The sequence below is a fragment of the Lepidochelys olivacea genome, assembly GCF_965140295.1.
Source record: "Lepidochelys olivacea isolate rLepOli2 genome assembly, chromosome: 2".
Classification (NCBI taxonomy): Eukaryota; Metazoa; Chordata; order Testudines; family Cheloniidae; genus Lepidochelys; species Lepidochelys olivacea.
The window spans coordinates 105,493,653-105,505,732 of NC_140412.1; the positions used below are offsets into that span (position 1 = coordinate 105,493,653).

Consider the following 12,080-nt stretch of genomic DNA (forward strand, 5'->3'; position numbering starts at 1 on the left):
TTTGGCTCTGTAGTGACACTTCCAAAAAAGGTACCAATTGGTGACATTTGTAATGGTGGTTTTTATTATGTGGATGTTTGCCTGCTAGTAACATGACTGACACCAGCAAACTTATTCCAACTGTTAATATAATTTTCAAGTCTGGTCTACACTGGAAAATTAGGCTGGCATAACTATGTCGCTCAGGGGTGTGAAAAATCTACACCTGTGAGCAGTGTAGTTAAGCCAACCTAAATTCCCATGTAGACAGCACTTGGGGAGGTTGATTACCTACGCCGATGGGATAATACCTCTCATGTGTAGGTCATGTCTACACTAAAGCGCTGCAGTGGCACAGCTGTAGCATTTTAAGTGTAGACAAGCCCTCAGAAACTACCTGAGATTCTGCCTGCTGACCTAGAGGAGAAAAGCTCCCTATTGTATTACCAATCCCCTATCCAGTCACCAGTGACAATTTAATAAAAACCTGAATGTCTGATTCGTTAAGTTAATCAACAGGGTTTTTATAAAACATATCCTCCTTTGTAGTTCAGAGAGCTGGAAATGAAAAGACCAGTATAAACTGAATGCAAAAATCTACATGCACATCATGCTGCTGCTTAATTCTCATTCACCTAGAAAATTGGACACACATAGCATTAGCTTCAAAAGAATACTGGAAATGTATTGGTCTTTTTCTGCACCATCATGCTCATGGGCAGGATGGAAGAAAGCAAATCCTGGCTTTTTGCCACAAAATGATGTACATTACTTTTCAGATGTTGACTTGTATAACAAGTGAGGCATGAAACAAAAGCATGATGCCCAGAATAGTGGCAGTGAATATTTTATCTTACTGACCAAAAGCAACAAGAGGCTGAATCCTTAAAGCATATGCTGTGTTGACAACGCACCCTTACTATGACAGTAATGGTATTTGCAATCCCAGCTGCATTAAAGTCCGTGAGATAAGGCACCAGTTTCACAGGATGCAAGTTGCTATGAGATGCCGTTCTTTATTCTTTGTAGGTTCTTAATTCCTTCTGGACTAATGAAGTTTCCCATAGCAGCCTCTCAGTGCACTGTCTAGGATGGAGCTGTCGTACCATGTTAGTGCCAACTAACAGAGAAGTTAGTTGTGCTGTGTTAAAATTGGTTACCCTACTGTGGCTCCTGCTGAGACAGACCACCAGGCAGAGGGATGCTATGGAGCATCTAACAAACCAGTCAGACGATCTACATCCTCCAAAATTAGCAAGATAGGGCATGAAGAGAAAATGGCATACAAATCCCTTCCCTCTGAGGAATTTTTTAATAAAATAAAATATTCTTTGGGTTCAGGCCTCAAACAGTTTCTTTTGCAAATTGGGAGGCATCTGACAAATAGAAACATTTAATCGCTTTCACCAGAAAATACTTTAGTTATGTGAAATGTGGAGAAAGGAAAGTACAGGTTGTTGTGTAGTTCTAGCAGTCTACTCTGTCTTATTTGACCTAAGATGAAACTGACATCAACTCCAGTACAGAGTGTTTATCTACTTTACTTAGTTTGTCCACGTATTTTTGTAGAGGACTAAATACTGAAAATCAATGGGAATTGGGTATGCAACTTCGGAAAATCCCACCCTACGCTTGTTGCAATTCTATGTAGAGGGAAATCCAGTTTCTGTCATTTTGACTGTGGAGCCTACAGAAAACTTCTATGACTTGGACTTATATGAAGACTACATCACACTTCAGAGCCAGACAATTTTTCTTTATTTCTCTTATAGAGTTCTGATTTAGGATGTAGGCAATGCATCTGTTAGAGTTAATATGTCATGGCACCTCATATTCTTCTTTCCCCTAGTCCCAGTAATGTATATAGAATGTGACCCATATTAGATGCAGGCATGATTCACTTAACCGTAACTGAAGAGAACAGTAATTGTGTGATGCATGCCTTCAACTAACAAGCATTTGTCATTTGCTGCTGGGAGGTCTTTTGGCTTAATCTATCTAAGGACTGATTGAGGCCAAAGGAAAGAAGAGCTACTGTGATTTTGTCTTTGAATATATAATAATATGTAGTTCTTATATCGCACTTTTCATCACTAGATGTCAAAGCGCTTTATGAAGGTCAGTGCTATTATCCCATTTTACAGATGGGGAATCTGAGGTACAGAGAGGTGAAGTGATTTGCCCAAGATCACCCAGCGGGCCAGTGGCAGAACTAGGAATAGAACCCGGGTCTTCTGAGTTCCAGTCTGATGCTCTAATCACTAGGACACTCATATTCAGTTTTCTTTCCAGCACATGTGAATGGGAAACCAGATGAGATGGAAAGTGGATTGGAACATGTTACCTTCACCCCAGTTGTTGAATTCCCACCTCACCCTTACCATCCTGCCATCAGTGCTGTTAAACTATCCCTCATTCCATAGCTTTTTCTCTGCGCTTCTACCTAGTTATAGAGCCATTTCTTCGAAATAAAATTGCTCCCCACCTCTAGTCCACTTTCAGTCCAGATCTCCTGTTTCGAGGCCCAGAGCTCCAACGCTTGTTTATTTTCCTTACTTACTTACAAAGGTCTTTATACAGCCCAAGAGGCTTTGAGTGTTCCCCTGCTATAATTCCAGAGTACCTGAGACCTAGTACACTAGTGCTTCAGGAGGAAAATGGGTGGAGAATAGAGAGGCTCAGAGCTCTGGAGACAAGTGGTACTGAGAGCAGAATAACAGGCAGCAGATGCTGAATAAATAAGTTTAAGAGATTTGAGGACAGTGGTGCAAGAAAGAGGGGTTCTGTTTAGGGGGTGAAGGTGAGGTGTAAACTCAAACGTTTACTCAAGCCTGGAGCTGCTGCTGATGCCCGATACATTCAGAACAGCAGCAGATTAAGCTCTTCTGCCCTGGTCCATCACAAAGAAAGGCTTTCCAACCAGAGACTTTCCCCACTTCTTGAGAGTTGCTTAGGGAAATGGGGTGAAATCCTGGCCCCACTGAAGCCAATGGCAAAACTCACCATAACTTCCACAGACAGACTTTCATGCCTGGTGTTTAGATAAAAAATGCCAGTCAGGAAGAGCAGTCGTCACTTGCTTCTCTGGTTCCTCAATTTACTTGATTGAAATCTGTTGCTGCATTAGCCAGAACTAACATATGGTCCCCAGTGCTCCAGTCCAGCTTGACTTTTGTTAAGCAAATTTCAGTGGGACTTCTCACAGAGAGAGTAAACGCTACTGTGTAACTATACAACATCATCTGGTCCCAAGTTAGTACAGCAAGCGGGTCCTCTGTTTACAAGCTACTTTCAGCCCCACTTCATTCTTAGATTTCAGTCTCCAACTATCTCCAGCTGTGACTGCTGCTGACTAATGAGTCTCCTTTGGAACTTTGGCAGGTCAGAACATTCCAGCTCTCAAAGGTGCAGTACCCGCATCTATCACTGCAGTTCTTGAATTTCCATTCACCACACGCTGGAGCATTGCTGATTTGGTTATTCCAAATTTTAAGAATCAAAATATGATCCTCTTAAAGATAGTTTTCATACAGTATGATAGCTACACAAACTGCTCGCCATATGCGAACTGTGTAAGCCAGTGTAGCGAGGCACAGCTGGGCCCCTCTTGCTTCTGCCCCTGCTGCCCTCACAAATCAGTCAGGAATGCCTCAGGTTGATGCAATCACCAGTGCACTGTATGTGTAGCTATTTCCCACCACCACTTTACTATCTATAAACAGGTTTGTTTCTCAGCCAGGCAGGGCCATCCCTAGCTATTCTAAGGTCCTACACAGCACCTGCACGGGGGGTGACCAGGCCTCTGATGCGAGGGCGGGGTTTGGCCCCAGGCCTCCACGGTGGGGCTGGCTTGGGAGGCAGGGGGGGAACCACCACCCGGCACTCACTGGCAACACGGCTGGGGCCAGGTCCCTGCACTTCCCGCTGCTGGTGAGTGCAGGCCCAGCCCTGCTGTAATCCTCAGGGGAGTGGGGGCGGAAAGAGGCGGGGCTGAGGTTGGGGCCATGGGGAAGAGGAGGGGCGGGGGCTGGACCTGCATGCAGCTGCGCAGGACACCAGGAAATGTGGTGCCAAATTTCCTGGTGCCCTACGCAGCTGCGTAGTTTGTTGTAGGAATACGAAGGCCCTGCAGCCAGGCTTTACAAGCAGCAGACCAGAGCCACCCTTCTGGCTGGCTGGCTGGCTGGCTGGCCGGCCGGCCTGCCTGCCTCTCTCTCTCTTTCACTTTTTCTTTTTCTCTTTCTCCCCACCCTCACAGACCTTTCATAGCCCCTGGCTAATTAGGCTGGCAGCTGTTGCTAGTTGCCAGGCAGGCACAGGCCTATTCACCCAGCTCCAATTTACTCCCCTGAATTGGGGTTGGCAGGGCAGGGGGCTAGTTAAGCACTCCTTACCCAGCACCCTGTCACAGCCATGTTAATTGAAAAGTAGTTGAACCATATCAGTAGATGAACACTGATTGTGAAAGAGGTTTGCACTCTCACCACTGGATTATACCATAGTAGATGCATCCTCTGGATTTGTCAGAATAAATAAAAGGTTTTTCAACAAAGCCTTATCTGATAACCTGTCAGACTCCCAGGCCAATGGTGATTTCCATTTTAACGTGCTGCCACACAAATTCTTCCCCACCCCTCCGCCCCCTGATGGACTGGCTGGGGCATTACTGCTCCTCTAGAAAGGAGTGGGCCACAATGATGATGCATTACACACACTCCCTTTTGTTTATTGCTTGGAGCTGCATAGTAGGCTCCAGAGGCATGGACCCAGCTTTCTATTTGATTGCTGTGAGGAGTGCTTCTCAGTCTCAAGGTAGGGGGATGAAAGCAGAGTGGGTCCTAAAAGACTCATCCTAAAATGCAAACCAAATTTTAAAAACTGCAGAGAAAACATTGTTGTGGAATTGGTTTTCTCTACTGAAGCCCTAATTGTCATTTTTAAATTTCCTTTTGCAGACTGGCCACTTGTCTCCACTTTATAATCTCTTTCTCTGAGTAGATCGGATACCTCCATGAACATAATAAATGTATCAGGAAATGGCATTGCTCACCGGGAACGCAGATCCCAAGTTCACTTCGTATTCCTACAACAATTTGGAAAACTTGTGCGAGGTACAGACCAAGAAAGGGTTCTTCTACAAAAAAGCCAAGCTTCTTCACCCTGGGGAAGACTTGTGCTGCTTGGCCCATCTAGAGGACCGAACCAGGCATGTGATCATCAATGTAGGTGGCATTAAATACAGGATTCCGTGGACCACACTGGAGAACTGCCCTTTGACCAGGCTTGGAAAACTAAAATCTTGTAACAACTATGATGAGATCATGGACATCTGTGATGATTATGATGTCAGCTGCAATGAGTTTTTTTTCGATCGTAACCCTTGTGCCTTCAGGACCATCATGACTTTCCTGACAGCTGGGAAGCTGAGGCTTCTAAGGGAGATGTGTGCCCTCTCTTTCCAAGAGGAGCTAGTGTATTGGGGGATAGAAGAGGAACACCTGGAGTGGTGCTGTAAGAAAAGATTGCAACAGAAGGAGGAGGAGGCAGCCGAGGCCATGCTGTATGAGAGGGAGATGATGGTTAATGAAACGCCGCAGTGTGCCTTCCAGGACAATAGCCGTTTGGGTTTGTGCATGAGAAAGCTCAGGGATATGGTGGAGAACCCTCACTCTGGGATCCCAGGAAAGATCTTTGCTTGTATATCAGTCTCCTTTGTTGCCATCACTGCAGTCAGTCTCTGTATCAGCACCATGCCAGATCTCCGAGAAGAGGAAGATCGGGTGAGTGCAGCCTTCAATGGCAACTCTTATACTATACTTTATCAACAGCAAAACACACTAAGTAAGCTATTTTGTCGTGTCTCATCTGGAAAGATCAAGGACAAAGTCATTCAGATACTGTCTGCAGTATTTATGATGTGGAGTGCAGTCTGGTGTAGGAGACCATTATTTTATTGTTAGTCTAGCTGAGGCAATCCAAATCCTCTGCTTTGTCAATGGCGATGTGCCAGTTTACAGCAATACAGAATTTTCTCCCAGAACACATGCGTGCCACCACCACAAAACAGATGCTAGAATAACAATTATTTGTTCTCTCATTATTATACAAATGAACCTTGCTTCAGGTTCACTATTTTTGACTTTGGATTATTAGCTGTGTCTGTCTCTAGATTGTCAGTTCTGCCTTTTCCTAAAAAATACTTTAAATATTTTGCTTTTTTAAATTATTAACAACTCTTTGTAAGGAACTTAACTGAAAAAATATCCTCCTGGAGGAGGAGGCGACGAAGGGTTCAGGGGAGCTGAGGCAGCCCCTGGACAAGAGAAACAGAACATACCCTCATGTGCCTTAATTTTCAAATGTGCTGAGCACTCATAGTACCAATTGATGTTAGCGGGAGCTGTGGGTGCCCTGCACCTTTGAAAATCAATCACTTTATATATTCTTCATTTTCAGTGCAGGTCCCTAGGGTCTGGTCTCTTACTCATGTGGGTAGCCCAGATTTCTGGGGTTAGTCCCATTAAAGTCAGTGAGAGTTTTGCTTGAAGATTGCAGGATGCAGCCTTTAATTTTTACATTGAAACGTGTGAAAACAAAAGATCGAATGGGATGATGGAGCATTGCAGGTGAGGGGTTGAAGGTGGGGGAGAAGCTTCGGAAAAGTTCTCTTGTCTCTGAGGCTTTGGGCAGAGCATGATTACAGTGTAAGTGGATGGATATTTTACTCACAACCAAACAAGCCACTTAATGTTTGTGCTTGTTTTCCAGCCCAGTGGTTATTTAACACAAACCTGACCAGTCACCTGTTTCAACAGCACTTCATCCCATCAGGCTCTGCCAGCGTAAACACACTTCTGTACCAAGCTCTCCTCATGGTAAAAATCTCCAGAAACCACTTCTTCTCCTAGCACCCCATCCCACAGGGTGCTGTGCGCCCTCAGCTCCCCAGAAATTCCAGAGAGTTCTGTGCTGTGTTTTTATGAGTACTTCATACACAATTAAAATCCACCCTCTGCTGGTATGGTATGCACAGGACATTATCAGGTAGCCATGTTCATCAGAGGTGTTGAATTTAGAGTCAGACCCATGGAACAATATTACTTCCTGCTAAGAAAAACCATGCAAAACACCTGGTCTGGTTTTTTTAATTGTTGTTTTGTTAGAATGATCTTGTTTTACAAGTTTTTTATCTCCTAAAATGAACATTTTAGGATAGTGGCTAAAGCCAATTTGTTCTGATAGTTAAAACAAATCATAGTTTCAAAAGCCAGTAGCTGCAAGAAAACTGAACTTCCTTAATTTGTATTTTAGATACAGCTTGTGGAACTGAAAAACTCAATACCTTTAAATAAGCAAAGTCAAACAAAATCTACTAAAAATGGCCTATGACAATTAGTTAACCACTAGCCACTATTGTCTGCAGAGTGCTCTAGATTTTGAGAGAGTTTCTACAGCAAATGGATGCAGGATGAATTCATCTTACTGGGAAAGCCCTGTCCATGCTACTACTAAATAAAATGAGTTTGAACTTAACAGTAGTCTGCAGAATAATGCTCAGCACTAGTCTTGTAGCAGGGCTGGGACTGGGTAGCTTGTTAGGGCTTGGCAGGACCACTAGGAAACACTGTGTCAAGATTGAGACAACAGGGAACACTATGTCAAGATGAAGGGGGGGTTTTCTGACCTCTGAAAAGTAGGGTAGGTTGGGCTCTTGGAAGAAGAGTCCCAAACTGGCCTTTCTTCCCTTCTTTCCTCTGCCTGTCCTCCCACTAATAACACTTCTCCAGTACCTTGTAATCAAACATCTCATAGCACATTTCAAAGGTGGATATTAGCTCCTTTTAATAGATGGGAGAAACTGAGACATGGAGAAGTTAAGTAATTTGACCAAGGTCACACAATGGGTGGTCAGAGTTGAGAATATAACCTGGAAATCTTGACTGCCAGTCTCTTATTTCCAATCTACAGGAAATACTGCTTCCCTTGAGTGCAATAAGGGTGTGACACGGGGGGTGCCGGTAACAGATTGATCTTTATTTCCTGTTCCTAATTACCTGTTGTGAGTAAAGGTTATAAAAAGTCATACCCCTGTGATTGTCACGTGGCAGGAATTGGTCTCCACTCTTACAGTGAGGAAGAGCTGTTACAGAGAGTGGAGTGCCTGGTTGAAAGGCGTCTGTTGGGGAGCATGAAGTTTTCATTAATGTCACATAGATGTAACATACTTGACTTTTCTAGGGCATTTGACTGAGGTACCACACAACATTCCAATGATAAAACTAGCAGTATACAATATCAGGACAGCATACATTAAATGGCTTAAGAATTGACCAACTGACATATGTCAGCAACTCGCCAGCAGTGGGGAATCCTCACTGAGTGGGGATGTTTCTAATGGGGTTTCACAGAGATTGATACTAGGCCTTTTGCTATTCAACATTTTCATCAATGATCTGGAAATAAATGTAAATCACTGCTGATAAAATGTGCAGATGATGCAAGGATTGGTGGAGAGGAAAATAATGATGAGGAATGGGCAATCATACAGAGCAGTCTGGATGGCTTGGTAACTTGGGCCCAGGCAAAGTGTTGTTGTTTTTTTAATGCAGCCAAATGCAGAGTTATATACCTAGGAACAAGTAATGCATGCCAGACCTACAGAATTGGAGACTGTATCCTGGAAAGCAGTGTCTCTGAAAAGCATTTAGAGGTTATGTGGACAGGCAATTCAGTGTGAGCTGCCAGTGTGGTGCTGCAGCAAAAAGGGATAATGTGATCCTTGGACGTATAAATGGGACTGGAAATAGAGAGGTGATTTTTACCTCCAAGTATGGAATTGTTGAGATAGACAATGCAATACTGCGTACAGTTTTGAGGTCCACATTTTTTTAAAAGATGGTAAAAATTGAAGAAGGTGCAAAAAAGAGCCACAAAAATTACTTGAGGGATAGAGAAAATGCCTTACACGGAGAGACTTGAGGAGTTCAATCTATTTAATGTATTAAAAAGAAGCTTGAGAAGTGACTTGACCCATAGTGTGTACAAGAAAATGCACATAAAGAAAATACTGAGTACTAGGGCTTTTTAATCTAGCAGAGACTGGCATAGAAAGAAATAATGGTTGGAAACTGAAGCCAGACAAATTAAAATTAGAAATTAGGCACAAGTTTTTAACAGTGAGGGTGATTAACCCTCATGGAAACACATTACCAGGGGAAGTGGTGGATTCATCATTTCAGTGTCTTCAAGTCAAGAACGAATGCCTTTCTGAAAGACATGATTTAGCCAAACACAAATCATGCTTTAGTCAAACACATGAGTTATTGGGACAATACAGAAATAACTGGATAAAATTTAATGGCCTGTGATGTACAGGAGGTCAGCCCTAGATGATGTAATGGTCCTTTCTGGCCTTACATTATGAATCACTGATGCTCCTGGAAGCAGGCATTGTTCTGTCACTCGCATTGAAAAGGGGTTGTGGAAGGGCTATGGGCATGGTAGAGTGCTTTGTTTTATTAGAGGTAGAGCCCCAGGATGGGGGATAGGTGATGTGAGCACCTGTCCTTTATTTCACACTGAATATCCCATGTCCTGTATCGAATCAACATAGGATGCACTTCTTCCTGCATGTCAGCAATAAATAATCTTTCAAAGGGTCAAACTCAGTAATACAAAAGTACAGTTTTATACCATGAAGAAAACATTGTGGGTGCTGTCCCTTTCAAAAACAGGCTTTCTCCAGTATTTTTCACACCAGTGTGTGTGTGATGTTCAGCACACAGTTATGTAACTATCATGACTGTTTTCTGGGTATAGCTCATTTTTATTGTGTTTGCCTGGCTTGCTGCTGATGCTCCATTTTGGAGAACCCAGTTCAGTTCAGTTCAGCTGCTCTTGCAGTTTGAGCAACACACATTTTGCTCTCTCATGGAGATTTGTTCTTTGTTTTCCTCAATCTAAAATAAAAGTCATTCAATCTGAAAACACATTATCTCTCTAGTGTGTATGGAAAACACAACATTCTTCTTTGTTTTCCTTGAAACACAGGTGGGGGACGACGACGACGACGTACAAAAATATTCCACTTCTGTACTTTAAAGACCTACCAATGTAAAGCTCTGTGTCTGATATAGGCCCCTATCTGGCAACAGATTCTGCAGGAGTTGGAGCCTTGTTCACTTCAGTGAGTCTCCACCTGGTTGCAGGAGTCTGCCCACAAGGAATAACTTGTAGGATCAGGGCCTTGGATTGTAAACTCCTCTGGCAGGAGCAGTGACTTCCTCATTGTTTGTACATGGCTCAGCACACTGATGGAGCTTAGCAAGTAACAGTATTAGTAAAGCGTGTTAACCACCTTGCATGCTGTTACTTGTGTACAGTTTAAAATTTGTACCCAAGGATAGATCCTAGGCCTGGTTTGGAATCTTCTTATAGGGAGAAAATGTGTCTACATTCCTTCTGGACAGGGAATAAACAAACACTAAATATTCTTTCAAGGACATGCTGTACTCTCCGACTCAGGCTATCTAGCTGGAATTATTATTGTTGTATTTATATGTCGGAGATATCAAGACAGGTACACTGTTTTTCAATGCACCAGTCTTATTCCTGAGTGGATGAACTCTGAGAGTGAAAGGTTTATCCCACCAAGAGAACCCTCTTCCTGCTGATAAGTCATACATCCATCCTATTACTGCTGCAGGAAAAAAGGAAGGAACTGATAACGGAAAACAAATGCTTGAGCATATTTACTTAGAACCTGATCCTCCACCCTCCATTACACCCTTGTGGTATCCCCTGGAAGTCAATGTGACCTCTTACAGATGCAGGATCACAGCCTTAGAAATCAAAAGTAATTATCATCTGTGCAGTTTCAGTTGAACAGATGGGATTATTTGGAGAGTTATTCCATTAATTGGGTGCCAGCACACTTTTAAGAAAAATATGCAAAATTAATCATTCATAATTTTTTCTGCATATTTCAGATGAACTCTAGATGACGATAGCAATCCCTTGTGGTTCTGCAGGGGGGTAGATAGCACTGGGTTGCTATTTTCACACTTAATTTTTTTTTCTTAGTAAGGGTCAGATTCTGGCACCGTTATTCATGCTGAATAGTACCTTCCACTGCAAATAGTTCCATTGACTTCAGATACTGCTCAGTTTAAAAAAGCGTGGCAGAATTGGGTTCTAGATTACTTTTTACCTCCAGATACTAATCTTGACTTACACTAGGACACTTACTATCTTTTCCAGATTTTTCAAATTAATCTTTGTGATAGAAAAAACCCACCAACAATATACATAATGATCACTCCTGAAATGTTTAGGAAAAAGAGAGATTTCAGATATTCAAAGAAAAGAAAACTAGAAAGAGAATCAAGTAAATCTGCTAAAAGTGACAGTGGGCTATTTAATTTAAAGTAGTCTATTGGAAGACTTCTACACCAGGCCTGTGCTTAATTTAAAGGAAAATGTACTTCTGAGTCAAATGCATAGCAATAACCCTCAGTCAGTGAGTTCTTTCAAGACAACTACGCAAAGGATCTCCAAGACAGAAAAATAGTTAGAGGCATATGATATCTTTATGGCATTGTAGGCATATAATATCCTTAAGGCAACTTACTAACATACTAAAGTAATGGCAAGAATAGAAGAAAAGGAGTACTTGTGGCACCTTACATAAATTGGTTAGTCTCTAAGGTGTCACAAGTACTCCTTTTCTTTTTGCGAATACAGATTAACACGGCTGCTACTCTGAAACCTGGCAAGAATAGAGTCACTCAAGGCATGTGGTTAATATGTCAGAGAAATTTTAAAATGATCATTAATGCATCAAAGCAAAAGCAATGCTGAGAAACCAAGGGTATGAAGAGAAATAATCAAATACCATTGGGTTGCCACACTAGGACTGTTCTTTTGTTCTTGGTGAGGAACCTTAAGCCATAAAAACAGCCTCTCCTACATAAAGAAGGAAGCTTACTTCTTCTACAGGATATCTTTCCTTTGGGAAGAATAGTAGCAAAACACAGAGAGTTTACATTGGGCATATACACCTGTTTTCTCAAAAGGGAGACCCACTTGCATTTTGTATCCTT

At 42.5% G+C, this 12,080-nt stretch overlaps 1 protein-coding gene across 1 annotated transcript in view; it reads left to right on the forward strand.

Moving 5' to 3' along the window:
* Window positions 1–12,080, forward strand: part of KCNG2 (potassium voltage-gated channel modifier subfamily G member 2) — an 80,531-nt gene that overhangs the window by 51,904 nt on the left and 16,547 nt on the right. The window contains exon 2 of the mRNA XM_084618739.1: window positions 4,935–5,759. Coding sequence (XP_084474865.1) covers window positions 5,004–5,759 — 756 coding nt within the window. The 5' untranslated portion in view covers window positions 4,935–5,003. The remainder of the gene's footprint in view (window positions 1–4,934; window positions 5,760–12,080) is intronic.